Here is a 26,075-nt window from a genome sequence, read left to right as displayed (position 1 = left end):
AATAAATAATTGTGTTTCTTAAAAGCCAGGTTTCTCAAAAGACTAGAATGAACCCTGTGATGTTGAATCAGAATAGGAGGCATTAGTATAAACTCATGGTTTTTAAGATAGAGGGATCATAGAAGGATGGCTTCAGGGCAAGGGCAGGAGGAGCAGCTTTCTCTGCTGGCAGAAGACACTGTTCCTTTGCTGAGCCTCCCCGCTCAGCCATCAGTGACTGCTATACCTGAGTCTCCATCAACCTGGCTTACACCATTCTTCCTGCCCTGGTCAATTCCCTGAAACCCTGCCCCACTCAACTTGAGGACCCAACTAAGCTGCTTCCAATGGTGTTGCCATACAAATGGATCACACCCTGCAGACTTTCATAAAATCTCTCAAAGGTCCACAACCTGCAAACAAGCAGCACAACTGACCCCCTACAGCCCACCCCACCTATCACCCCAGGCCCTCACAGCCCCATTGTCTGTGGTCATGGGCCATGCATATATGCATACAAGGTTCTTGCTTGTTTTATAATGTTGAGTCTTGAGAGGTCTTTATAAATCCTAGAGATAAATCCTTTGTTGGACATGCAATGTGTGAATATTTTTCCCCAGTATGTAGCTTTTTTATCCATCCTCTTAAAACATGGTCTTTCACTGAGCAATACTTTTTTTTTTTTTTTTGCTAGTGCTTACTTTTTATTATATTTTATTTTTTTTTTGTTTTATTGCTTAAAGTATTACAAAGAGTATTACATATGTCTCCTTTTTTTTCCACCCTTGACAATCCCTTGGCCTGAGCAATAGTTCTTAATTTTGATGAAATATAATTTTGGGGAATTTTTATGGATGATGCTTTATGTGTCATGTCTAAGAACTCTTTGCCCAGCCTAGGTTTTCTTCTAAAATTTTTATAGTTTTACATTTCTCCCGTTTTTAATTATAAAACTTTAAAAAACAGTTTTACAATTTACACTTAAATCTATGATCAATTTTTAGTAATTTTTTTTTACAAAGTGAGATGTTTAGGCTGAGGTTTGGGATCTTTCGTTGTTGTTTACTTGTTTTATTTTTTTATGGATGTCTACTTGCTCCACCCTATTTATTAAAAAGACTGTCCTTCCTCCATAGAATTGATATTTGCACCTTGCTCAAAAATCAGTTGATTGCACTTGTGGGGTTAAATGGGTCATCTATTGTGTTCCATTGATCCATTTGTCCAATTATTCAAAAATAAAAGATTTTTTAAAAGTCAACTGGAGGTCTAGTGATAGAAGTATTGGAAAAATATCTTTTTGATTTGGCAATTAATGGTCAATGGTGACATTAATGAAGTGGTGGAGTTTCTAGAAGCCAGATTGCCAAGAGCAGTGGGTTCAGGAGGGAATGAATGTTTTTATACCCAGGTGCCTATTTTAGATTGTAAAACACTAAAAGGCAAAAACTGTGGAGGAAGAGTGAGGATGCTAAACACATAAACAGAAATATCTTATAATTCACCCAGCCTCATATTAGATATTTATGAATGTTTAGGGGTTATTTAATATTAGTTCTTATACCAAGTAAAGAGGAAATTCACAGCCAAAATCTCCAGAAAAGTTGGGAAGCAGAAGGAAAAGGAGGACAAGTATTTTTAAAAAACAAACTCACAATAGCTAAGATGAGGGTCTTCCAAAGATCCTCGATCCACATGAAGGTATCTTTTGTCCTCTATCCCCAAGGGGAACACTAAAGGAATGGAAAAATCTGTACCCCTCTCTGGGAACATGTTGTATAAATTCCTCTTTGGTATAACTAGCTCCATGAGTTTACATATCCTTTGCTGTTAAAGAAATTTCTCATGTTGTCATCTTTCCACCAATCATATCTTAGTCCCTTATTGTTACCCATAGTCTTTTTTTTAAATCTCTAGCACCTTATATCAGTACTAGAGGCCTGGTGCATGAATTTGTGCACACTGAAAGGAAATTAATTAAAAGAAATATTTTAATATCACTATTCGCCCTTTCTCTATAATAGAAGTGTCAACCAAATTCATGATCAACAATGACAGATGGAGGGAGAAACCAAGATGGCGGCATAGGTTAACGCCGGAGATTGCTGCCTCGAACAACCACTTCAGAGATATAACTAAAGGACAGAACAGACATCATCCAGAACCACAGGAAGGCTGGCTGAGTGGAAATTCTACAACTAGGAGGAAAGAGAATATCATACCCAGACTCAGAGGAGGCGCAGTGCTGAAGTGAAATACTCAGGTGCGGAGTGCGCGTGTGGAGCGGGCTGGCGGCGGAGGGTGCGGTTGTTGTTTTCAATCGGGAGGGAGTTTCAGACTCTGAGCTCCAGATCCGGGCGAGTCTCTGGGGACCAAGACTCAAATGGGAGAAGTGGGACTGTCTGGCTTCGGTCGGAACTCGAAGGCAGCTTTCTCTCCAAGGTTTGCAGCCATTGCTGGGACTCTGAGAGGCAGAGGCCCTGGGGAAGGAACTGAGAGCAGCCATAACTGCTTGCTCCGCCTGCCCTGTAGATCCCCGGGGACCCGCCCCGCCCAAGCCCTGCACAGAACCATTTGCCGGATAGCCTCAGGCAAACGCTAGATTAGCACCGCCCTAGAGATCCAGCACAGAAGCCCTCCCACTGCAGACACAGCGGACTCTCATAGCCAGTTAGCCTGGAGGTCAAATCACCCCCGGTATTGCCGACATCAATCAAGGCTTAAAGGCAACAAGACTCCACACAAAGACCACAAAGGGGTGTACCAAGAAAGCATAAAAAATGCGGAGACAAAGAAACAGGACAAAACTGTCAATGGAGGATATTGAGTTCAGAACCACACTTTTAAGGTCTCTTAAGAACTGTCTAGAAGCTGCCGATAAACTTAGTAAGGCCCTCGAAAAGACTGGTGAGACCGCTGATAAATGTAGTGAGATCCTCAAGAAATCTAATGAGACCCTCGATGTTGTGATAAAGAACCAACTAGAAATTAAGCATACACTGACTGAAATAAAGAATATTATACAGACACCCAACAGCAGACCAGAGGAGCACAAGAATCAAGTCAAAGATTCGAAATGCGAAGAAGCAAAAAACACCCAATGGGAAAAGCAAAATGAAAAAAGAATCCAAAAATACGAAGATAGTGTAAGGAGCCTCTGGGACAGCTTCAAGCGTACCAACATCAGAATTATAGGGGTGCCAGAAGATGAGAGAGAGCAAGATATTGAAAACCTATTTAAAGAATTAATGACAGAAAACTTCCCCCACCTGGTGAAAGAAATAGACCTACAGGTCCAGGAAGTGCAGAGAACCCCAAACAAAAGGAATCCAAAGAGGACCACACCAAGACACATCATAATTAAAATGCCAAGAGCAAAAGACAAAGAGAGAATCTTAAAAGCAGCAAGAGAAAGAAACCCAGTTACCTACAAGGGAATACCCATATGACTGTCAGCTGATTTCTCAACAGAAACTTTGCAGGCCAGAAGGGAATGGCAAGAAATATTCAAAGTGATGAATACCAAGAACCTACAACCAAGATTACTTTATCCAGCAAAGCTATCAGTCAGAACTGAAGGTCAGATAAAGAGATTCACAGATAAGGAAAAGCTAAAGGAGTTCATCATCATCAAACCAGTATTATATGAAATGCTGAAAGGTATCCTTTAAGAAGAGAAAGAAGAAAAAAAAAAAGGTAAAGATACAAATTATGAACAACAAATATGCATCTATCAACAAGTGAATCTAAGAATCAAGTGAATAAATAATCTGGTGATCATAATAGAATCAGGGACATAGAAAGCGAATGGACTGACTATTCTTGGGGAGGAAAGGGGTGTGGGAGATGCGGGAAGAGACTGGACAAAAATCGTGCACCTATGGATGAGGACAGTGGGTGGGGAGTGAGGGCGGAGGGTGGGGCGGGAGCTGGGAGGAGGGGAGTTATGGGGGGGGAAAAAAGAGGAACAAATGTAATAATCTGAACAATAAAGATTTAATTTTAAAAAGAAAAACAATGACAGATGGAAACACTCACGTGTAATTGGCGCCAGCGAGAGCTTTATATATGTAGATAAACTAGCTTAATTAGACCTGCTTTCTGATTTAGCTAAACTTTTACCAGCCCAGTGAAGTACCCCAACTTCTCTTTCAAGTAATTGTCAGCAACACAGCAGTAAATATCAACACAAAGCAGATTATTATTGTAGATCACAGAGGGAGAACAAAGGGTGAAACATTTAACTGTAGCAATGTTTGACTATATTCTGTGCAGTGAGAAAACCTGAAGTCATTTTCAAGTTCCACCATTTCTTACTTCTTTTCAGTCAGGTCAAGTTTCTAAACTTTCTAAATCTCCATTTTCCAGCTAATGACAAGAAAATAGGATTCAACTGAGTCTCCTATATACCTTCTAAGAGGATCAAATGAGATGAGGCACGTGAAAACGCTTCACAGACATTTGGTTCAAGTGTAAAATGTTTGCACTTGGCTATAAAGCAAGTCGGTTCCTGGGCTGAAGAAACTCCAAGGAGGGTAGTCACTAGGGAGAGGAAGCGGGTATTGCTACGTGATGTCATTACCCGGCACCCACAGCCACTGTTTCCAGACTGGGCTGGGCTATGGGCCACATTTTGTGGCATGGCGTATTGACAGCATTGGCTGCAATTTGGTGGGCTGTTGCATTGGGTTGTGGCGGGGCCTGGGTCCCACTTGGGGGAAGCCGAGTGTTGCTTTGTTGGCGCCAGGTCCATGGTGCCATTTCTTTGTAAATGGTTAGTGTGCATCATGGCAGCTCCTGCATTGAGCATCTGCCCCCTGGTGGTCAGTGCATGTCCTAGGAACCAGTTGGATGGTTGGAGGGACACTTAGCATATTAGCCTTTTATATATATACAGATTAGATGCATTTCCTTTGTAACTGCCATTTTGAATTTTCTTTCAGTTTTTTGGAATAAGAATCATAATATTTAAAATAAATTCCCAAATAGCAAATGGCAACAATGTAACTCTTAAAACCCATATTGCCATCTATGACATGCTTGCTCCTTTGGGCAAAGAAAAAATCTGTTTCTAAATTTCTTTCTTTTCAAGAATGGCACTTAGCAGGTGGTCTTAGAAAGAGCTACTTTGTAATAGTTTCTTTGAATATTTTCAAAACAATAAATATAAAAAGTGAACTCACTCCTTTCTTTTTAATTTCACTGGTCATCTGTCAAAAGCAAACAAAAAGACAATTAAATCAAGTAGAAATTTTTAAGTGATTTAATTTTTTAAATACTGAAATACAGTTTAAAGTATATGTAATATTCTTTAAAATACTAATTATATTGAAATTGACAAAATAATTAAGAATTAAAACAGCATTAAAATAAACTTTTTAAAGAGAAAACAAAAACTTACGATTGGAGGATCATCTGGCTCTGGTGATAAAGGTGTCCTTTTACTTAGTGTTTTGTCTAATTTTTTTTTGGCTCCCTCAATTCTGAAATATATAATTTAAAAATGTATGTTATCTCTAGAAGATAATAACATTAGGACATATTATTAAAATATTACAATTTGAACATTTTTTCAATTATACTTAAAGAAGAGAGACTCAAGAGTTCTTTATCTTACTGAATTTTCTATGAGAAATAAATCCCCAAAAGCCATTACCAATGAGATCTTAATTTTCCAATTATTCATGTGTAATGTAAAAGAATTAGAACTTATTGAAAATTTTTAAAGTTAATCCTGACGCATTGTGGGTCTTTATATGTATTATCTCTCTTCATTACTACCCTTCAGAGAAACTTTCCCTTACCCCTTATATAAAGTTGCACTTCCTTCACTATCATCCCTTTTATCCTCACTTACTTTGATACATAGCACTTAGCACCATTTGACATATAATATGTTTTATCCATTTCTTATCCCCAGTGCCCCGTAGGTATCTGGCAGAGAGTAGGTGCTCAATAAATAGTATTTAATGTACAAACTTATCACCCATAAAATACTCCTTCATCTGTAAATAAAGTTATGTCATCATATAATCCATCCATCACCAAATATATATTGAATGCTTATATTATGCAAGACACTCTACTAGGTTTTATTAAAATACCAGAGGCCTGATGCACAAAATTCGTGCATAGGTAGGGTCCCTAGGCCTGGCTGGTGATCAGGGCCAATCTGTGGGGTGACCAGCAGGGCAATCACCTTGGCCGGCCTGGCACCACCCGCTCACTGGCCCCGCTCCCCACCACCTCCGGTTGCCTCCATCTGTGGGGCAACCAGCAAGGCGATCAGGGGGCCCCCGCTGGCACCCACTTTGGCTGACCTGGGGCCTGCAGGCTGGGGCAGTTCCTGCATTGAGTGTCTGCCCCTTGGTGGTCAGTGCGCATCATAGCAATCAGTCATTCCGCCGGTCGTTTTGCCATTTGGTCGATTTACATATTAGGCTTTTAGTATATAGGATTACAGCAACAAATCTCAAGGAATTTAAACTGAAATGGTAAGTAGATAAAAACAGAGTGCAAGGAGAAACTAAGATGGCGGCATAGGGAAACACCGAAATTGCTGCCTCCTACAACAACTTCAAAACACAATAAAAAGACAAAACGGACATCATCCAGAACTTACAGGAAGGCTGGCGGAGTGGAAATTCTACAACTAGAAGGAAAGAGAAAAGCACATTGAGGGTCAGGAGCTGCGGAAGTAAAGTGCAAAGGTACGGAGGCTCGAGAGTGCACAGAAAGGGGCTGGTACTTGAGGACGTGGCTGTCTTTTTGAATCAGGAGGGAGTCACAAGCTCCCGACTGCTCTGCACTCTGGTTCCAGGAAGTCTCTGGGGAACCAGGACTCATACGGGGAGAAACTGGACTGTCTGGCAGCAGGCAGAACTCGGAACTCGAGGGCGGCTTTCCCTCAGAGGTGCTTGCAGCAATTAAATTATCAGGACACTGAGACGCGCATGGCCCCTTAGGGCAGGGCTGAGAATCCACCATAGTTCCTTGCTCCGCCCTTTTATTCCCTGAGACCCCGCCCCACCCAGGCTGCGGCAGAGGCTTTTGCATATGAATGCCCTGGCCCTTTGCAACCTGAAAATTACCTAACAAACTGAAGCTGGGCCACAGACCCAGAATTTCCAAGAGAAGGCCCAACGCCCCACAGCATCTTGCATTGCTTCACAGCTGGGCCTCATCAGGGCACCTCCAAACTCCAAAAAAGGAAGGGGAATATGCAGTTCTCTTCATAGCTCCTGCTGGGTAGCCTCCAAGAGCCAGTGTACCCAGTGGTCAGAGGGGGACCATCCAGATTACAACTCCTCAGATCCATAAGGGACACACTCAGGGGGCAGACTCAGTGAGCACCAAAGCCCCACTGAAGCAAGTCTTGCAGAAGGGTGTCTTCAGCACAGAAGTTCTCCCACTGCAGACACAGCCGATTCTCACTGCCAATTGGCCTGGAGGTCAATTCCTCCCAGTGATCCTACAACAATCAAGGCATAACTACAACAAGACTGTGCACAAAGACCACAAGGGGGTGCACCAAGAGTGTCCACCTCAGGTAACGGGGGAGGCTGAGCCACTGGGCCCTACAGGACACCTAGCACACAAAACCACTCTACCAACACAGGGAAGCATAAAAAATGCAGAGACAAAGAAAGAGGTCACAAATGACAGAAATGGAGGAAAGCAAACGACTGGATATAGAGTTCAAAACCACATTTATAAGGTTTTTCAAGAATTTTATGGAAACCGCCGATAAATTTAGTAAGACCCTCAAGAAATCTAGTGAGACCCTCGAGGATATGAAAAAGGACCAACTAGAAATTAAGCATACACTGACTGAAATAAAGAATAATATACAGAGATCCAACAGCAGACAAGAGGATCCCAAGAATCAAGTCAAAGATTTGAAATACAAAGAAACAAAGAATACCCAACCGACAAAGCAAAAAGCAAAAAGAATTCAAAAATATGAAGATAGTGTAAAGAGCCTCTGGGACAACTTCAAGCGTACCAACATCAGAATTATAGGGATACCAGAAGAAGAGAGAGGGCAAGATATTGAAAACCTATTTGAAGAAATAATGACAGAAAACTTCCCCTACCTGGTCAAAGAAATAGACTTACAAGTCCAGGAAGTGCAGAGAACCCCAAACAAAAGGAACCCAAAGAGGACCACACCAAGACACATCATAATTAAAATGCCAAGAGCAAAAGACAAAGAGAGAATCTTAAAAGCAGCAAGAGAAAAAAAGTGTGGTTTTGAACTCTATATCCAGTAGTTTGCTTTCCTCCATTTCTGTCATTTGTGACCTGTTTCTTTGTCTTCTCATTTTGGCTGCTTCCCTGTGTTGGTAGAGTGGCTTTGTGTGCTAGGTGTCCGAAAGGGCTAAGTGGCTCAGCCTCCCCAACTACCTGAGGTGGACACTCTTGGTGCACCCTTTTGTGGGCTTTGTGCACAGTCTTGTTGTAGCTAAGCCTTGATTGTTGTTCGTATCACTGGGAGGAATTGACCTCCAGGCCAATTGGCTGTGAGAATCAGCTGTGTCTGCAGTGGGAGAACTTCTGTGCTGAAGTCACCCCTCCGGGGCAAGACTTGCTTCAGTGGGGCTTTGGTGCTCTCTGAGTCTGCCCCCTGAGTGTGTTCCTTATGGATATGAGGAGTTGTAATCTGGATGGTCCCACTCTGATCACTGCATATACTGGCTCTTGGATCTAAGGAGGTGCTAATTTAGCCTCTGCCTGAGGTTACCCAACAGGAGCTATGAAGAGATCTGAAGATTCCCCTTCCTTTTTTGGAGTTTGGAGGTTCCCAGATGAGGTCCAGCTGTGAAGCAATGCAAGCAAGCTGCTGTGGGGCCTTGGGCCTTCTCTTGGAAGTTCTGGGTCTGTGTGGCCCAGCTGCAATTTGTTAGGTAATTTTCAGATTGCAAAGGGCCAGGGCATTCATATGCAAAAGCCTCTGCCGCAGCCTGGGTGGGGTGGGGTCTCAGGGAATCAACAGGCGGAGCAAGCAGCTATGGCTGATCCTCAGCCCTGCCCTAAGGGGCCCCGAGTCTCAGTGTCCTGGTAATCGCAGCAAGCACCTCTGAGGGAAAGCCGCCCTCGAGTTCCGAGTTCTGCCCGCTGCCAGACAGTCCAGTTTCTCCCCGTATGAGTCCTGGGTCCCCAGAGACTTCCCGGAACTGGAGTTCAGAGCAGTCGGGAGCTTGTGACTCCCTCCCGATTCAAAAAGACAGCCGCGTCCTCAGGTGCCAGCCCCTTTCCGCAGGCGCTCGAACCTCCGTACCTCTGCACTTTACTTCTGCACCTCCTCTGAGTCTCAGTGTGCTTTTCTCTTTCCTTCTAGTTGTAGAATTTCCACTCAGCCAGCCTTCCTATAGTTCTGGATGATGTCTGTTTTGTCTTTTTGTTGTATTTTTGAAGTTGTTGTGGGAGGCAGCAATTTCCGGTGTTTACCTATGCCACCATCTTGGTTTCCACTTTAAAAATTATTTACATTCTGCTGACTCCTAAATTGGTATCTCTAGCCTAGGCCTCTTCTCTTATATATCCAACTGCCTAGTTAACATATTTCCCCTTAGATGTCACATAGCACCTCAACTCCTAAAAAAGAATCATTGCTTTTTACCCATCACCCCCCATCATCTCCTGGACTTCCAATATGCTATAAATATGAACATTACCATCTACCTTGTTACCAAAGGCAATCTAGTAGCAAGTCCTATTGATGCAGGTTCCAAAACATATCACCTGTAAATCCACTTCTCTGTTCCTCAATTGTCTCCAGCCTTATCCAAACCACAGAAGCTCTCATCTATGCTATTATCTGCTTTCCTTGTTTCCTTCAATTCTTGCCCTCTTTCCTCTACCTCAGTCTATTCCTAATAGCCAGAGTGATTTTTTTAAGTGTGAGTTAGATTTCATGTCACTTCCCAGTTTAAAACATTTCAATGGCTTCAACTGCATTTGAAATGGTATCTGAATTCCTTATCATGGTCTGCAAAGCCTTTCACAATCTATCCCTACCTTTGTCTCCATATTCACCTGATACCAGTCTTCCCACAGCCCTTGATGCTGTAGTGACAGTGGCCTTTTTAAATTACTAGAACACACTAAAAGCATTCATATTTCAGGGCTTTCATGCTTGCTATTCCCTTTGCCACAGTGCTGTTCCCATGGTTATTTAAATGACAACTTTAGATTCTCTACTTCAATAGCATTTCCACAGGCCTTTCCTGCGATGTTCCTGGCCTATCACACTCTATCCCACTATCTTATTTCTTCATAGTACCGATGCACATATAAAAGGTTAACATACTCTTTTTTAAACGTATTTACTATATGTTTCCTACCACTAGAACATAAGCTTCTTAAAGATACAATTCTTTTTGTGTTCCTATACTCTCCCCAGTGGCAAGCACAGCAGCTTTGTAACAATAGGTACTTAATGTCTGCCAATTGGTGTAAGAGTAATATGTAGACAGCGTTAAAGATGCGCTAAAGGAATTAGGAGAAGGCTTTCCAGATGTGGTGATCCATAAAGTAAGCTTTGAAGAACTAGTGTAATTCAGGCAGACAAATACTTTCCAGTGAAGGAAACTCTAGGAAGCAACTGTGAAATTTATTTAATTTTGTATTTAAAGATTTTTTTCATTGATTTTTAGAGAGAGAAGAAGGGAGAGGGACACAGAACAGAGAGAGAAACATCGCCATGAGAGTGAAACATCGACTGGCTGCCTCCTGCACACCCCTACTGGGGATTGATCCCACAATCCTGGGCATGTGCCCTGACCAGAAATCAAACCAGCAACCCTTTAGTGCAAAAATGATGCCCGACCATCTGAGCAACAGCAGCTAGGGCTGAAATTTATTTTTTACTAAACTATGAAAAATATAATATACTAGAGGTCCGATGCATGAAATTCATTCAAGAGTAGGCCTTCCTTCCCCTGGCTGCTGGCACCGGCTTCCCTCTGGCACCTGGGACCCAGGTTTCCTTCACAGCCCCAGCTTCACCCAAAAGGTCCTCCGGAAGGATGTCCAGTATAATTAGCATATTATGCTTTTATTATTATAGACTAGAGGCTCTGTGCACAAAAATTTGTGCACTGAAGGGGAGGGCCCCTCAGCCTAGCTTGCCCCCTATCACATACTGGGAGCCCTCAGGGGATGTCCTACTCCCTGCTCCTTGCTCCTTTGTGGGAGGCGACCAGGCTGATCAGGGGAAGGCACCAGCCCCATCACCCTGCTGTTGCAGCCACTGCCAGTCACCACAGCCACCAAGGTGTTTTCATCAACACAGACTCCAATCCCTTTACCATGAAAACATGATAACTTTCTTTAGGCATTTTCAAAATGTGTCTTTCATAGGATATGACATTTCTTTCTTTTTAAAAAAAAATATTTTTTTTTATTAAGATATTACATATGTGTCCTTATCCCCACGTTATCCCCTACCACCCCACTCATGCCCTCATCCTCCCCCCCCTCACCCCCTCGTTGTCCGTGTCCATTGGTTAGGCCTATATGCTTGCATGTAAGTCCTTTGGTTGATCTCTCCCCCTTACACCCACCCTCCCCTACCTTCCCTCCAAGGCTCAACAGTCCAATCAATGCCTCTCCGTCTCTTTCTTTCTTTCTTTTTTTATCCTCACCTGAGGATATGTTTCCATTGATTTTTAGAGAATGTGCAAGAGAAAGGGGAAAGACAGAGAGAAACATCAAACTGAGAGGAACACTTTGATTGGTTGCCTCCTGCATGAGCCCTGACCTGGGCCCAGGCCAGGGAGGAGCCTGCAACCTAGGTACATGCTCTTAGTCAGAATTGAACCCAGACCCAGCAGTGGGCATTATCCACTGAGCAAAACCAGCTAGGACAGGAGATGACATTTCTTAACTCTCCAGCAGTGGACCTTCCTTTTTTTCTCCAGGAGTGTGGTAAAAAACCCTAGATCACCTATTTGGATTCTTATTACCCAAGTTACTAAGAATATTACCAGTGGCATACAGGGAGCTAAGCCAATGAGCAGTCAGAAAAGGTGTTTCCTCTGTAGTTCACACCAATTGCCGGCTTGGCCCCTGCCCAGGCCTAACGCCTCTGGCCGAGTCATTAGCCCTGTGCAGAGGACCTCCAGCTCCCTCAATCATCAGCTCAGCCCCTGCTCTCCATGATCGATGGCTCTGCCCCTGCTCCCCGCCATCACCAGCTCCCTCCCTGCTCCCTGCAATCTCTGGCTCTGCCCCTGCACAGGCCTAAGGCCTCTGGCCAAGGCCTTAGGCCTGGGCAAGGAACCCCCAGCTCCCACCATCACCAGCTCTGCCCCTGCTACTCCTGATTGCTGGAACTGCCCCTGCCCTGACCAAACGCCTCTGGCCACGGCATTAGGCCTGGGCAGGGTACCCCCAGCTCTCTGCAATCTCCCGTTCCGCCCCTGCCCAGGCCTAACGCCTGTGGCCAAGGCATTAGGCCTGGGCAGGGGACCCCCCAGCTCCCAGCCATTGCTGGCTCCGCCCCTGCCCAGGCCTAATGAATCTGGCCAAGGCATTAGGCCTGGGCAGGGGACCCCCAGCTCCCCGGGATCTCCTGCTCTCCCCCTGCCTAGGCCTAATGCCTCTGACCGAGGGGTTAGGCCTGGGCAGGGGACCCCCAGCTCCCCACGATCGCCGACTCCGCCCCTGCTCCCAGCAATCACTGGCTCCGCCCCTGCCCAGGCCTAACACCTCTGGTCAAGGCATTAGGCTTGGGCAGACGACCCCCAGCTCCAGGGATTGCTGGCTCCGCCCCTGCCCAGGCATAATGCCTCTGACCAAGGCATTAGGCCTGGGCAGAGGACCCCTAGCTCCCATCATTGCCGGCTCCACCCCTTCTACCCACAATCTCCCGCTCTGCCCCTGCCCAGGCCTAAGGCCTTTGGCCGAGGCATTAGGCCTGGGCAGTGGACCCCCAGCTCCCCACGATCACTGACTCCGCCCCTGTTCCCCGCGATGGCTGGTTCCGCCACTGCCCAGGCCTAACGCCTCTGGCCAAGGCTTAGACCTGGGCAGGGGACCACCAGCTCTCCTCCATCTCCTGCTCCTCCCCTGCCCAGGCCTAACGCCTGTGGCCCAGGCATTAGGCCTGGGGAGGGGACCCCCAGCTCCCCACAATCGCCAACTCGGCCTCTGCTCCCTGTGATTGCCAGCTCCACCCCACCCAGGCCTAATGCCTCTCACTGAGGCATTAGACCTGGGCAGGGGACCCACAGCTCTCCGCAATCTCCTGCTCTGCCCCTGCCCAGGCCTAACGCCTGTGGCCAAGGCATTAGGCCTGGGCAGGGGACCCCCAGCTCCATCGATTACCGGCTCCACCCCTGCCCAGGCCCAATGCCTCTGAGGCCCCCTGCTCCCCACATCGCGGGCTCCGCTCTGCTACCCACCATCACTGGCTTCCCCCCTGCTCCCCACCATCACGGCTCCACCTATGCCCAGGCCTAATGTTTCTGACCGAGGCGTCAGGCCTGGGCAGGGGACTTCTCAGCTCTGACTGCAAGCTCCAATAGCCGATAGCCACTGGGCGCCTACTATGCAAATTAACCGCCATATTTGTTGGCGGTTAATTTGCATATCATGCTGATTAGCCAATGGGAGGTGTAGTGAAGGTATGGTCAATTACCCTTTTTGTCTATTATTAGATAGGATTCCTGGAACTGCAAGTAGTTCAACATGACAATGTGAGAAAGTGAAAGGTTTTAGAGTAAGAATAATACTTAACTCCTAAGGGACCCCCATCTCTATTCTGTAGGTCTACTGAAATGTTGAGTAGAGTCCTAGAAATGAAGTGGGTAAAGGATTTTTACCCACTGGGCATTGTCTCCTGCCCTCTGGTGATCTAGTAATACATATACTAATATTAGTTAATATACCTTATAAATTTGGATTTAAATATGATTAGATGATTGATAAACTAATAAAAATGTAAATCTAAAAAAGTTTTATAGATCAGTTTAATTGTAAAGAAAATAAAATTTGCAAAAATTAGCAACAATATAATCATTAACAATGTAACAGTAAAATTTAGTCAGTTGCAAAAAATATGTATAAATGAGGCAAACCAAGAAGAGAAAGAGAATTCAGAAAGAGAATCAGAAATCTACCATAGAGAAATTTCCCATTTTATACTTCAGTGTTAGGTTAGAATTGTACAAATAGGCTCACTGTTTTTTTCTTTTTAGTTATCCCCAGAACCCTACAGAGTCAGGTACCTAGGAAATTGCCAGTAACTGCTAAATTAAACTGAACCATACTAATCACAGTTTTTGGTACGTGGTTTTAATTTCCACTAAATTGGAGGGGGAAAGGACAGGATGTTGTACTATATTTTCTTTTGTAGGTAAAAAAATTTAAGTACAAGTAGTTTCAGGATATATCATTAAGACCCTGGCTGGGTGGCTCAGTTGGTTTGAGCACCAGGATTTTGAACTCAATTCCTGGTCAAGGCACATTCAGGAAGCAACCAATGAGTGCATGGATGGGTAGAACAGCAGGTCAATGTTCCTCTCTTTCTCTCAGATCTATAAATTTAAAAAAAAATTTTAGATATCTTATTAAGTATTTGTTCAAATGCAATGTCATTCCTAGAGGCCCAATTACTTGGTTTTACTCTCAGGGACCAGTATGATTATCCTATCTAATAAAAGGGAAACATGGTAATTGGCGTACGACCGCTACCCTTCCCATTGGCTAATCAGCAAGATATGCAAATTAACTGCCAGCCAAGATGGCGGCCGGCAGCCAGGCAGCTTGAAACTAACATGAGGCTTGCTTACTGCAGTGACGGAGGACTCCAACGTTCCCCGCCTGCCACTGCAGGCCTCTGAGCCTGCAGTCTGAAACATTGTACCAAATATAGAAGATAAATAAAACCCCAGAAACCAGCTTTCAGTGAGCCGGGATCTCAGAGATGGAGTTGATACAGTGTCTCAATTATAGAACCCAGCAGAGGCCTCAGAGCTGGAGCCAGAGCTAAAGCTGGCCAAGAATAAAAACAAAAAAGAAAATAAGGAGCAGTTGGGAGCTTCAGTCACCCGCGAGCCTGAAAACAGCCCTCAGCCCCTCACCCAGACTGGCCAGGCACCCCAGGGGGGACCCCCACCCTGAAGGGTGTGTGACAAGCTGCAAACAGCCATCATCCCCTCACCCAGGCTGGCCAGGCACCCCAGTGGGGACCCCCACCCTGGTCCAGGACACCCTTCAGGGCAAACCAGCCAGCCCCACCCATGCACCAGGCCTCTATCCTATATAGTAAAAGGGTAATATGCCTCCCAGCACCAGGATCAGTGTGACAGGGGGCAGCGCCCAAACCCCCTGATCACCCTGCAGCTCTGTGTGTGACAGGGGACGGGGCCACAACCTCCCTATCCGCCCTGCTCTGTGTATGACAGGGGAAGGCGCCCCAACCTTCTGATCAGCCCTGCTCTGTGCGTGACAATGGGGGAGCTCCCTAACCCCCTGATTGTCCTGCGGCTCTGTGTGTGACAGGGGGCGGGGCCACAACCTCCCTATCCACCCTGCTCTGTTCATGACAGGGGAAGGCGCCCCAACCTTCTGATCAGCCCTGCTCTGTGCGTGACAGGGGGGAGCTCCCGAACCCCTGATCGCCCTGCGGCTCTGTGTGTGACAGGGTGTGGTGCCCCAACCCCCTGATCGCCCTGTGGCTCTGTGTGTGACAGGGTGCGGTGCCCCAACCCCCCCACCCCACGGGCCCTGCTCTGTGTGTGATGGGGTAGAGCCATAACCTCCCCATTGGCCCTGCCCTGAGTGTGAGAGTGGCGGCGCTCCAACCCCCTGATCGGCCCTGCTCTGTGGGTGATAGAGGGTGGCGCCCCAACCTCCGCTCCCCCCACGGGCCCTGTTCTGCGTGTGATGGGGTAGAACCATAACCTGCCCGTTGGCCCTGCCCTGAGTGTGACAGTGGCGGCACCCCAACCCCCTGATCCACCCTGCTCTGTGTGTGACATGGGGTGGTACCCCAACTCCCCTATTGGCCCTACTCTGTGAGTGACAGGGGGGAGTTCCTCAACGCCCTGATGGGCCCTGCTCTCTGCGTGACAGGGGGCAGCGCCCCAACCTCCTGATCGGCCCTGCTCTTTGCGTGACAGGGGGTGGCACTGCAACCTCCCCATCAACCCTGCCTTGAGTGTGACAGGGGGCAGTGCCCCAACCCCCCAATCGGCCCTACCCTGAGTGTGATTGAGGGTGGCATTGCAACCTCCCAATCCGCCCTGCTCTGTGCATGACAGGGGGCAGCACCCCAACTCCCCAATCGGCCCTGCTCTGAGCCCGACCAAGGGCTGCACCTAGGGATTGGGCCTGCCCTCTGCCACCCGGGAGCAGGCCTAAGCCAGCAGGTCGTTATCTCCCGAGGGGTCCCAGACTGCAAGAGGTCACAGGCCGGGCTGAGGGACCCCCCTTTCCCCGCCGAGTGCACAAGTTTTTGTGCACCGGGCCTCTAGTCCTATCTAATAAAAGAGTAATATGCAAATTAACCATGACTCCAACACAAAGATGGCGGCACCCAGTCCTCTCAGCCCCACTGGAGTCCTCCAGTCCCGGGGGTGGCAGCTGAGAGCAGGGCCTGCTTGGCTGTCACCATGGAGACCCAGGAGCGGCCAAATGGGCCCCGCAGACAGCAGAGAACCATGGGGAGCAGGCCTAAGCCATCTGTAGAACATCCCCTGAGGGCTCCTGAATTGGAGAGGGTGCAGGTCGGGCTGAGGGACCGCTCCCCCACCCTGCACAAATTTTGTGCACCAGGCCTCTAGTAATATACAAAGAGGAGGAATAGTTTGGTGCTTAAAATATGTGAACCCCTGAACCAGATTGTGTGATCTTGGGTAAGTTATTAACTTCTCTGCAACTCAGTTTACTCATCTATAAAACAGAGATAACAGCAGTACCCATCTTATAGGGCTGTTGTGAGAAATATAGGTGAAGTGATAAAAACAATGCTTAGAGTAAGCACATACAGTACATCACTCACTGTCGCTATGATTACTTTTCTATTGTTTTCCTAATTGAACTTCAAGATGGTATAAAACTATTTATGAAAACCTACATAAAGCTTTTTATTTTTTATTTTTAAATTACTAGATAAATTAAACATTTTAATATGGAAAATCCTAGTACTTTGAGGTACAAGAAGAAAATTTAGATATTTTAAATTTGACTTTAGAGGGAGGAAGACAGAGAGAGAAAGAGAGAAATATCAATGAGAGATAGAAACACCAGAGGAACACCGATTGGCTGTGGAGATCAAACCCACAACCTAGGCAAATGCCCTGACTAGGAATTGAACCTACCACCTTCTGGTATATGGGAGGAGGCTCCAACTAACTGAGCCACATGGGCCAGAGCAAAAATTTATGTATTTTTATAACCTTGAAGTAGAGATTCTTTTATAAAGATGATATCAATGACAGAGATCAAAAAAGAAAAATTTAAAGTTCTTGGCAATTAAAAAACTTAAAAATTAAAAACAAATGAAAAATTGGGAGAAATATATTTGACCCATTATTTTGGTAAATGATAAATGTATAATGAGCCCTGAAAGAAAAATGATCTATGGACATGATAGAGAGTTCACAAAGCACTAATACAAATACCCCCCAAAATATGAAAAAAGTTCTATCCCAATACTAATTAGGGAACAGCAAGTAAAATATCAAGGAAATCTTATTTCCCCATTTTTACCAAAGATGATAAAACACTAATACCCAATGTTGGCAGTGGTGTGGGGAAGAGGGTGCTCTTTAATTCATTGCTGACAGAAATGAAAATTCACACTTCCCAAGGTAATTTGGCAATATATGAAAAATGTATCCCTTGTTTCTAGGAATTTATCTTTAAGATATAAAGGTGTGTGTAAGAAATCAGCTACTAAGCCCTAACCAGTTTGGCTCAATGGATAGAGCATTGGCCTGCGGACTCAAGGGTCCCAGGTTCGACTCCGGTCAAGGGCATGTACCTTGGTTGCGGGCACATACCCAGTAGGGAGTGTGCAGGAGACAGCTGATCGATGTTTCTCTCTCATCGATGTTTCTAACTCTCTATCCCTCTCTCTTCCTCTCTGTAAAATATCAATAAAATATATTTTAAAAAAAAAAAGAAATCAGCTACTGGGATATTTATCACAGCACTGCAAAATGTCCAGAGAGGACTGATTTTATACTTTGTGGTGTAAAGATAACAATGGAAAATAGTCATTAAATATGATGTGGTAGAAGTATACTTACTGACATAAAAGAACTTCACAATGAAATGAAAATACAAAACTTATACAACAGTAGGTTAAGCATGGGTGTATAAAGCTTTTTACGAAAATACTAGTGCCCCGGTGTGCAGATTCATGCACATTGAAAGGAAATTAATTAGAAGGTGGCTGGCAGGGCAGGACTGGGCGAGATGGGCCAGACCAGGGGTGGGCAAACTTTTTGATTCGAGGGCCACAATGGGTTCTTAAACTGGACCGGAGGGCCGGAACGAAAGCATGGATGGAGTGTTTGTGTGAACTAATATAAATTCAAAGTAAACATCATTACATAAAAGGGTACGGTCTTTTTTTTTTTAGTTTTATTCATTTCAAATGGGCAGGATCCGGCCCGTGGGCCGTAGTTTGCCCATGGCTGGGCCAGACACACTCTGGAGTCAAACTCCCGCGGTTCCTCCCTGGCCTGCCACACCTGGGGTGGTGCTGTGGCTCAAAGGGCATCTGCGGAGTGAGCGAAGGGTCCCTCTGGCAGGTGGGGTCCCTCGGCCTTGGTTGCAGGGATTGGGCCAAAACCAGCTCTCCAACATCCCCTGAGGCGTCCCAGATTGCAAGAGGGCAGTTCTCGGGTGACGCACCCCGGAATCGGGCTCCCTCCTCTCTGGTTCCAGGGTGTGTCACCTGAGAACCGCCACTGCCAGGTCACTGCAACTCCTGCATTGAGCCTGCCCCCTGGTGGTCAGTGTGCATCATACCTACCGGCCAATTGGACAGTCAGATGGTTGCTTAGCCTTTTATATATAGAGAGAACACAAATCATTTCACTTGAATTCTAAACAAGAATTATTTACTAATATGCTACTTACACTAACTGATTAATTGTCTTCCTTTGCTCCTTGGATCTTCTGTACTTCAGAAGCTTACTTTGTGTTGGTGTATCAACACCTATGTTTTCAGGAGGATGGACAATGGGAGGTAACTTCAAGTTCAGAGCCTCCTTTTCTGCAGCAATGGCAGCTTTGTTTGGGTCTGACATCTTGGTCTCCTAAAAATACTCTATAATCTGAAGAGAAAAATCCATAAAGCCGTTATTGTAAAAACTAGCCTCAATATATTGATAACATACATTTTATATCAATACCCAAAATTCTAGGCCTTTTTAGATCTTCCTCCCAAGTATGGTATCAGTCTTCATGGCAGTTAAGGCACTCTCCCCCCGAAGAACACGCTGGTGCCTTTCCCTTCCCCCTCCTCGTCCAAGGCACATTACCATTAGCTCCCTCACTCCCCAGGTCCAAGGCCCTTTCTTTACCTCTATAACTTGTTTCCTAAGGCCATGTCTTCCAGGAATTACTTTTTCTACCTCTGTGATTTACCAAATAAATGTTTTCTTACCAACACACACACACACACACACATACACTAAAACAAAACAAGAATGGCAGTTGAAATAAATGGGCAGGGATTCCTGTTAGAGTCCCAACCATCCACTTGCTATGAAAAAATGAAAAAAATCACTTCCAGGTTAGGGTTTCAGTTTCCTCAAGGATGAAATTACAGTTCTAAAAGTCTCAGTTCAGATTTTTCCTAAAGTGCAAATCACAACAACAAATCCAGTTGTTGAGGTATAATCTCTCTCCCCCAAACCAATTTAATATCATTAATATTTAAATATCAATGTTGTATCTGAGTTTTGCTGCCTTCCTAGAAAGTGATATTACGATAAAGCAAAACACATAGAATATCTAAAATGTCATGTAAATGCTAGACAATTAACGGTGATACCAACTGCATTTACCTCGGATTCCCACAGAATTTGGAGATTCCTGCCGTGAAAAAGAAAGTATTTCTGCAGGCATCTATTTGGTGATCGCTTGGCTTGAGAGAGGGGTGAAAAGCTGAAGACAAATAAGTACCTGTCTGTTTTTCACTACTTCTCAGCTGGGCAGATAAGAGGGAAACGTTCAGTGAGCTTCTCTCCTGGCGAAAGAAAAAGGAAAAACGAGGGGCGAAACTTCAGGAACCCACTGACTCCCCGACTCCCCGCCCAGGCAGGCTGTAACCTGCTGTAGATACAAAGTTGTCAGTCGCCATAGAAACTGCCCCTGTCGCAGTTGGAGAGATTGGCTAAAAGGTTGCCTGGAGAGGCAGTTGCTGAGCTGCGACAGATTAGGATTACCTGCCACAACAATAATTCATTACTTAAGTAAACGGAGGGTGGTTGAATGAGATTTTTTTTTTTTTTTACCTGTCTTCCTTTGGAAGGGGTCCAGAGAATCAGAATCTTCAAATTGTGGAAAACGGCAAGACTGGAAATTTGGATCTGTTGGAAAATAGATGTAAACACTCATTTCAATTGAGGATCAAGGGTTCAAGTGTCCCCATCGTAACTTCTCTATAAATATTGCAACTAATCAGCAATATAATTTATCTTGTTTCTATATTTGGTATTTATTTATACAGCACGTTTTCTTCAGGAAATCATTGGCAAAAAAAAAAAAAGGTTAAAGGTGTGTTAATTTTATGAGTATGCTTGGAAACAGAAATGTGAAATTTTGCTGTTTGAAGCTACACAATGGATATTCCATCTTAATAACAGCTTAAATACTATGTGCACAAATAAATAGGGGAAAAAGTAAGTCCTGGGAGTGTATTGATGGCATATTCATTCAACAAATACTAGTATTTGAGCATCTATGGGCCAGTCACCATAGTATAGGCTACACTGTTGTGTCTGGCACACAATAAATCCTCTATGGGGGTGACTGGATAAAGAAGATAAAGGGATTTGCTAAAGAACATATATGCATACCCCTTGGACACAGACAATAGTTTGGTGAAGGCCAAGGGAGGGGGAAGAGGGCTGGGTGGACAAAGGGTGGGGAAAAGGAGGACACCTGCAATTATGTCAACATTAAAATTTTTTAATAAAAAATAGCTTAAAATAAGTAAAAATGTCATCTGAGTGAGCAAATGAACAAACTAAGTATACTTGTAGCTTGTAAAAGCAATCTATCTTTCTGTAGAAAACAAAATATTTGTATGTGATGGTTCTTTGACATATCCCTACAAGGACTAAAGGGAGAACAGCAGTCTTTTATATCCTAGGTGCATCTTCTCCCAGTTATTTAATCAAACACTAATCTAACAGTGCTGTGAAGAGATTTTTGCAGATATAATTCAAGTCCCTAATAAATAAGGAGATTTGGGTGGGCCTGACTCAATCCGTGGAAGTCCTTTTAAAAAGACTTAGCTCTGGCCAGTGTTGCTCGCTCAGTGGTTAGAGTGTCGGCTTGCACACCAAGGGGCTACAGGTTCAATTTCCAGTCAAGCGCAGGTACCTGGGTTACAGATTCCATCCCTACAACCCCAGTCGGGGTGTGTGTGGGAGGCAACCAATCGATGTGTCTCACATAGATGTTTCTCTCTCTCTTTCCCTCCCCCTCTCCCTCCCTTCCACTCTTTCTAAAAATCAATGGAAAAAATATCCTTGGGTGAGGATTAAACCACACACACATACACACACACACACACACACACACACACACACAGGCTTAGGCATGCAAGGAGTCTGACTCCAAACAGAAGCTAACTCTACAATTTCTCGCCCTCTCTGGATTTACCCTTCCAGATAGCCTGCACTACAGATCTTGGACTTGGCTAACTACTCTCTACAATTGCAAAAGCTAATTCCTTGTAATAAATTCATATATATATATATATATACACACACACACACACACACACACACACACATATACACATATATATGCAAATATATACACATACATACATATGGATACATATAGAGGACATATGTAAATCTACTGGTTCTGCTTCCCTCATTAAATTTTAATACAATGCATACCTATTTTAACAGCATAATTTATGTAAATATAATTTACATACTCTAAAATTCACCATTTTAAAGTATACAATTCAATTATTTTTAGGAAATTTATATAATTGTACAGTCATTACCAAGGTCCAGTTCTAAAATATTTCCATCTCTGCAAAAAATTCCCTTGGGTCCAGCTGGTGTGGCTCAGTGGTTGAGCATCAAGCCATGAACCAGGGGTCCACAGTTCTATTCCCTGCCAGGGCACATGTCTGGGCTGCGGGCTCAGTCCCCAGTAAGGAGCACCTGATCCATGATTCTCTCTCATCATTCATGTTTATATCTCCCTCTCCCTCTCTCTTCCTCTCTGAAATCAATAAAAATATATTTTTAAAAAAGTTCCTTGGGCTCATATTCACTCAATCCCTACTTCCACTCCAGCTTCAAGCAACCATTGTTTTGCTCTTAGGCTATATAGACTTGCAATTTCTGAACATTTCATATAAATGGGATCATATGTTATGTAGATTTTTGTCTGTCTTCTTTCACTTAATGATAATTTGTTTGAGGCTCATGCATGAAGTTCATTCCTTTTTTATTGCTGAATAGTCTTCCATTATAAGAACATATCACATTTGTTTATCCATTCACCAGTTGACGGAGATCTGGAGTGCTTCAGTTTGGGGCTATTATGAATAATCCTGCTATAAACATTCATGTATAAATCTTTGGGTGAACATACATTTTCATTTCTCATCAATAAAAACCTAGAGTAAAATTCCTGGGTTGAATGGTAAGTCTGTGTTTAATCTTTTAAGACACTATCAAACTGTTTTTTCAAAGTGTCTGAAAGATTTTACATTCCTACCAGCAAAGATTTTCTCCTATATTTTATTCTAATTTATGATCCAGTTAGAGTTAATTTCTGTATTCAAGTTCTTTTTTTTTTTGCATACATATATAATTGTTCCAGTACTATTTGTTAAAAACATTGTTCTTTCCTTTACTGAACTGCCTTTGCATTGTTGTTGAAAAAAATAAATTGGCCATAATGTAAGGGTTTATTTCTGGACACTGATCTATATGTATATCTTTATACCAATACCACACTGTCCTGATTAATGCAGCAATGGCTATAGTTTTAAAAGTGGATAGTATTAGAGCTCCAACTTTGTTCTTTTATAAGAAGAAGTAATTTGAGGGAATGGAGGTAGGAGGAGGTTATAGGGGGGATAAATGGTGATAGGAGACTTAACTTGGGGTAATGAACATACAATAGAGTGTACAGATGATGTGTTGTGGAATTGTGCATCTGAAACCTGTATAATTTTGCTAACCAGTGTCACCCTAATAAAGTTAATAAAAAGAAAAAAAAGGAAGTATTTCTTACTATTCTAGGTCCTTTGCATTTCCATATAAATTTTTGTATTAGTTTATCAATGTCTGTAAAAGATGCAGCTGGAATTTTAATAAATCTTTCGCTTTGAAGGAAAGAAAAAAACATGTCAACTAACTAAAGATATTTAATTTGAGGCTTAAAAATACTTATTTAAAAGCTCTATTTCTGAGTCTAAGGGTTATAAATATTATTTACAAGAGCAGATTATTTATGAGAGCACTTATGGATATGACACCATATTGTGATTCTCTAATACTACACAAAAAGTTTCATCTACTTCTTTTTTTAAAAAAAATATTTTTATTGATTTCAGAGAGGAAGGGAGAGGGATAGAGAGATAGAAACATCAATGCTGAGAATCACTGATCGGCTGCTTCTTGCACGCCCCCTACTCGGGAGGATCAAGTCCGCAACCCCGGGCATGTGCCCCTGGCCAGAATTGAACCTGGGACCCCTTAGTCTACAGGCCGAAGCTCTATCCACTAAGCCAAACCAGCTAGGGCTCATCTACTTCTTAATAGAAAAATTAAAGATGCTACGTTTTATACTATGCATTGTTTATATCAAAATTAAAAAAGGGATTACAGGAAAAATAAGTGAGTTCATATGTTTGAGTTCTTAATGAAGCTAAACTGCAATAGGTTTCACCTAAGTTCTTTGATTGAATTTCTTCAAACTAATTTTTTGATTATTGTTATATATTAACATTATACCTTGTACTAAATGATATGGCTATTTCATATATTATATATACGATGCAATACAGTATAGTATTATCTATACTTATAATAGAGGAATATGCAAATTATCTGGGACACTGTCATGGTAATAGTAACAACCAAACAGCAGGCTGCATGGGGCGACCAGACCAGCAAGGGGGGCACTTGGGGGCGACCATGCTGGCAGAGGGGGACAGTTGGGGGCAACCAGGCCAGCAGGGGGAGCAGTTAGGAGCAATCAGGCAGGCAGGCAGGTGAGCAGTTAGGAGCCAGTGGTCCGGGATTGTGAGAGGCAGTCGGACATCCCCCAAGGGATCCCAGATTGGAAAGGGTGCAGGCTGGGCTGACGGGAACCCCCCTCCATGCATGATTTTGTGCACTGGGCCTCTAGTATAATATATAATGTCATCATTATAAATTATACAATTACCAGTTATAGTTAATATGAAATGTAGTAAAATATAAGAAAGAAATAGCATTGTTGGTGGGAGTGTAAATTGGTGCAGCCGACGGAGGCACTGGTTTCTGGCGTCCATTCCTTCTGCACCTGGCCCAGCCTTTGGGCCCGGTGACCGACCGTCGCCTCCTCTCCTGACCCCGCCGGGGCCTTTGGGCCTGGGCTGGGACGGGAAACCGGGGCTGGGTGGCGGTGAACGTGGCCCCTTTCCCAGAGGGGCCAAGGGCCAGCTCCCTTCTTGGAGCTGGCGACCAACCTCCCGTGGTCCTTCCCCTACCCCCGTGCACGGATTTGTGCACCGGGCCTCTGGTATATTCATACATATTTGTGTATGCATCTGAGTCGGGGTAGAAAGATTACTATGTTCACTATAGGCATATTTTAATCTTTCAAAAAATAAACGACAAGAAGTACGACGCCTCAAGGCATCTGTCTCAAAACCCAAGATTAATACTGTTACAGGGATAAATTAGATCAGCCTGCTTGAAGGAAAGTTACATTTTCTAGTAGGGTGTTCCTCTTTAAATAAGTTGATTTAAGATAGAGTTCTGCAAAGTTGCACGAAGGAAAGTGCTGGGGACCAGAAAAATGCCATGTTCATAGTGCTACATGTGGGCGCTATACACGGGAGGACTAGGACTTATTTTTTCTCTTCCGTAGGTCGGCCAGTTGATGCAATGTATTGAGGTTTATCCCTATCGTGTGCCCCTGGACAGCCTATAGGTCCTATACCGTCAGTCCGTATCCAGTCACCTGCCAAATGCTCGGGCGGCTGCAAAATTCAGCCTCCTCTTAGCACACAGCTCAGTTTCTTCTCCTCACGGTAAGCCGGGGGGGGGGGGGGGGTTGGTTTATTACTAAACACCCAATAACCATTCTACTTGTAGCATAAGGTAGCCTATACAAATAGACCATTTGTTCAGAAAGAAAGACTTCTCACTTGGTTCTTTGAATCTTCAAGGGCTCCCTCCGCCCCCCGCCCCCCGCGAATTAGTCACAGAATAACAATTATATTAAACACACAAAATCACTGGTTCTTGAAATACTTTCTGCATCTGGCTTTCAGTGAAGCCACACTTAGCTCTCCTCACTCGCTGGCTCTTCTCAGTCTCCTGTCCTTTACTCGGCAAGGTCTGCGTGACCTTGAACAGGTAACATCATCTCTCCGGCCTCCCACCTGAAGGAGACGTTTTTAGCAAAGTCATCGCGCACTAAGTGAGAACTACCATATATTGTTCGCTGTTATCAACTACCACAAAGCTCGGCTCCGCGCGTCGGCGCCGGCCCGGCCCGAGGCGACCCCGCCGCCGCACCTCTGAAGAGGGCGAGGCGCGTCGGGAAGGCCGTGGAGAAGGTTGAGCAACGCTGGCCACGCCCGGAGCCGGACCCCGACTTTCCGGGCGGAGCGGCCTCGCTCTCGCGCAGTTCAGCCCGGGACGACGCGAACG

General features: G+C 44.4%; 1 protein-coding gene across 1 annotated transcript in view; it reads right to left on the bottom strand.

The window, feature by feature from the left end:
* DNAH12 (dynein axonemal heavy chain 12) overlaps positions 1-25,802 on the bottom strand; it is a 283,964-nt gene extending 258,162 nt beyond the window's left edge. Inside the window, exons 1-6 of the mRNA XM_059663211.1 lie at positions 25,719-25,802; positions 20,463-20,537; positions 20,131-20,194; positions 19,081-19,277; positions 5,381-5,462; positions 5,163-5,189 (exon numbers count right to left, since the gene is read on the bottom strand). Coding sequence (XP_059519194.1) covers positions 5,163-5,189; positions 5,381-5,462; positions 19,081-19,250 — 279 coding nt within the window. The 5' untranslated portion in view covers positions 19,251-19,277; positions 20,131-20,194; positions 20,463-20,537; positions 25,719-25,802. The remainder of the gene's footprint in view (positions 1-5,162; positions 5,190-5,380; positions 5,463-19,080; positions 19,278-20,130; positions 20,195-20,462; positions 20,538-25,718) is intronic.
* Positions 25,803-26,075: the final 273 nt, after the last annotated feature.

Source organism: Myotis daubentonii, chromosome 14 (assembly GCF_963259705.1).
Source record: "Myotis daubentonii chromosome 14, mMyoDau2.1, whole genome shotgun sequence".
Classification (NCBI taxonomy): Eukaryota; Metazoa; Chordata; class Mammalia; order Chiroptera; family Vespertilionidae; genus Myotis; species Myotis daubentonii.
Note: the sequence above shows the minus strand (reverse complement) of the source record. Positions and strands in the feature narration are given on the sequence as shown.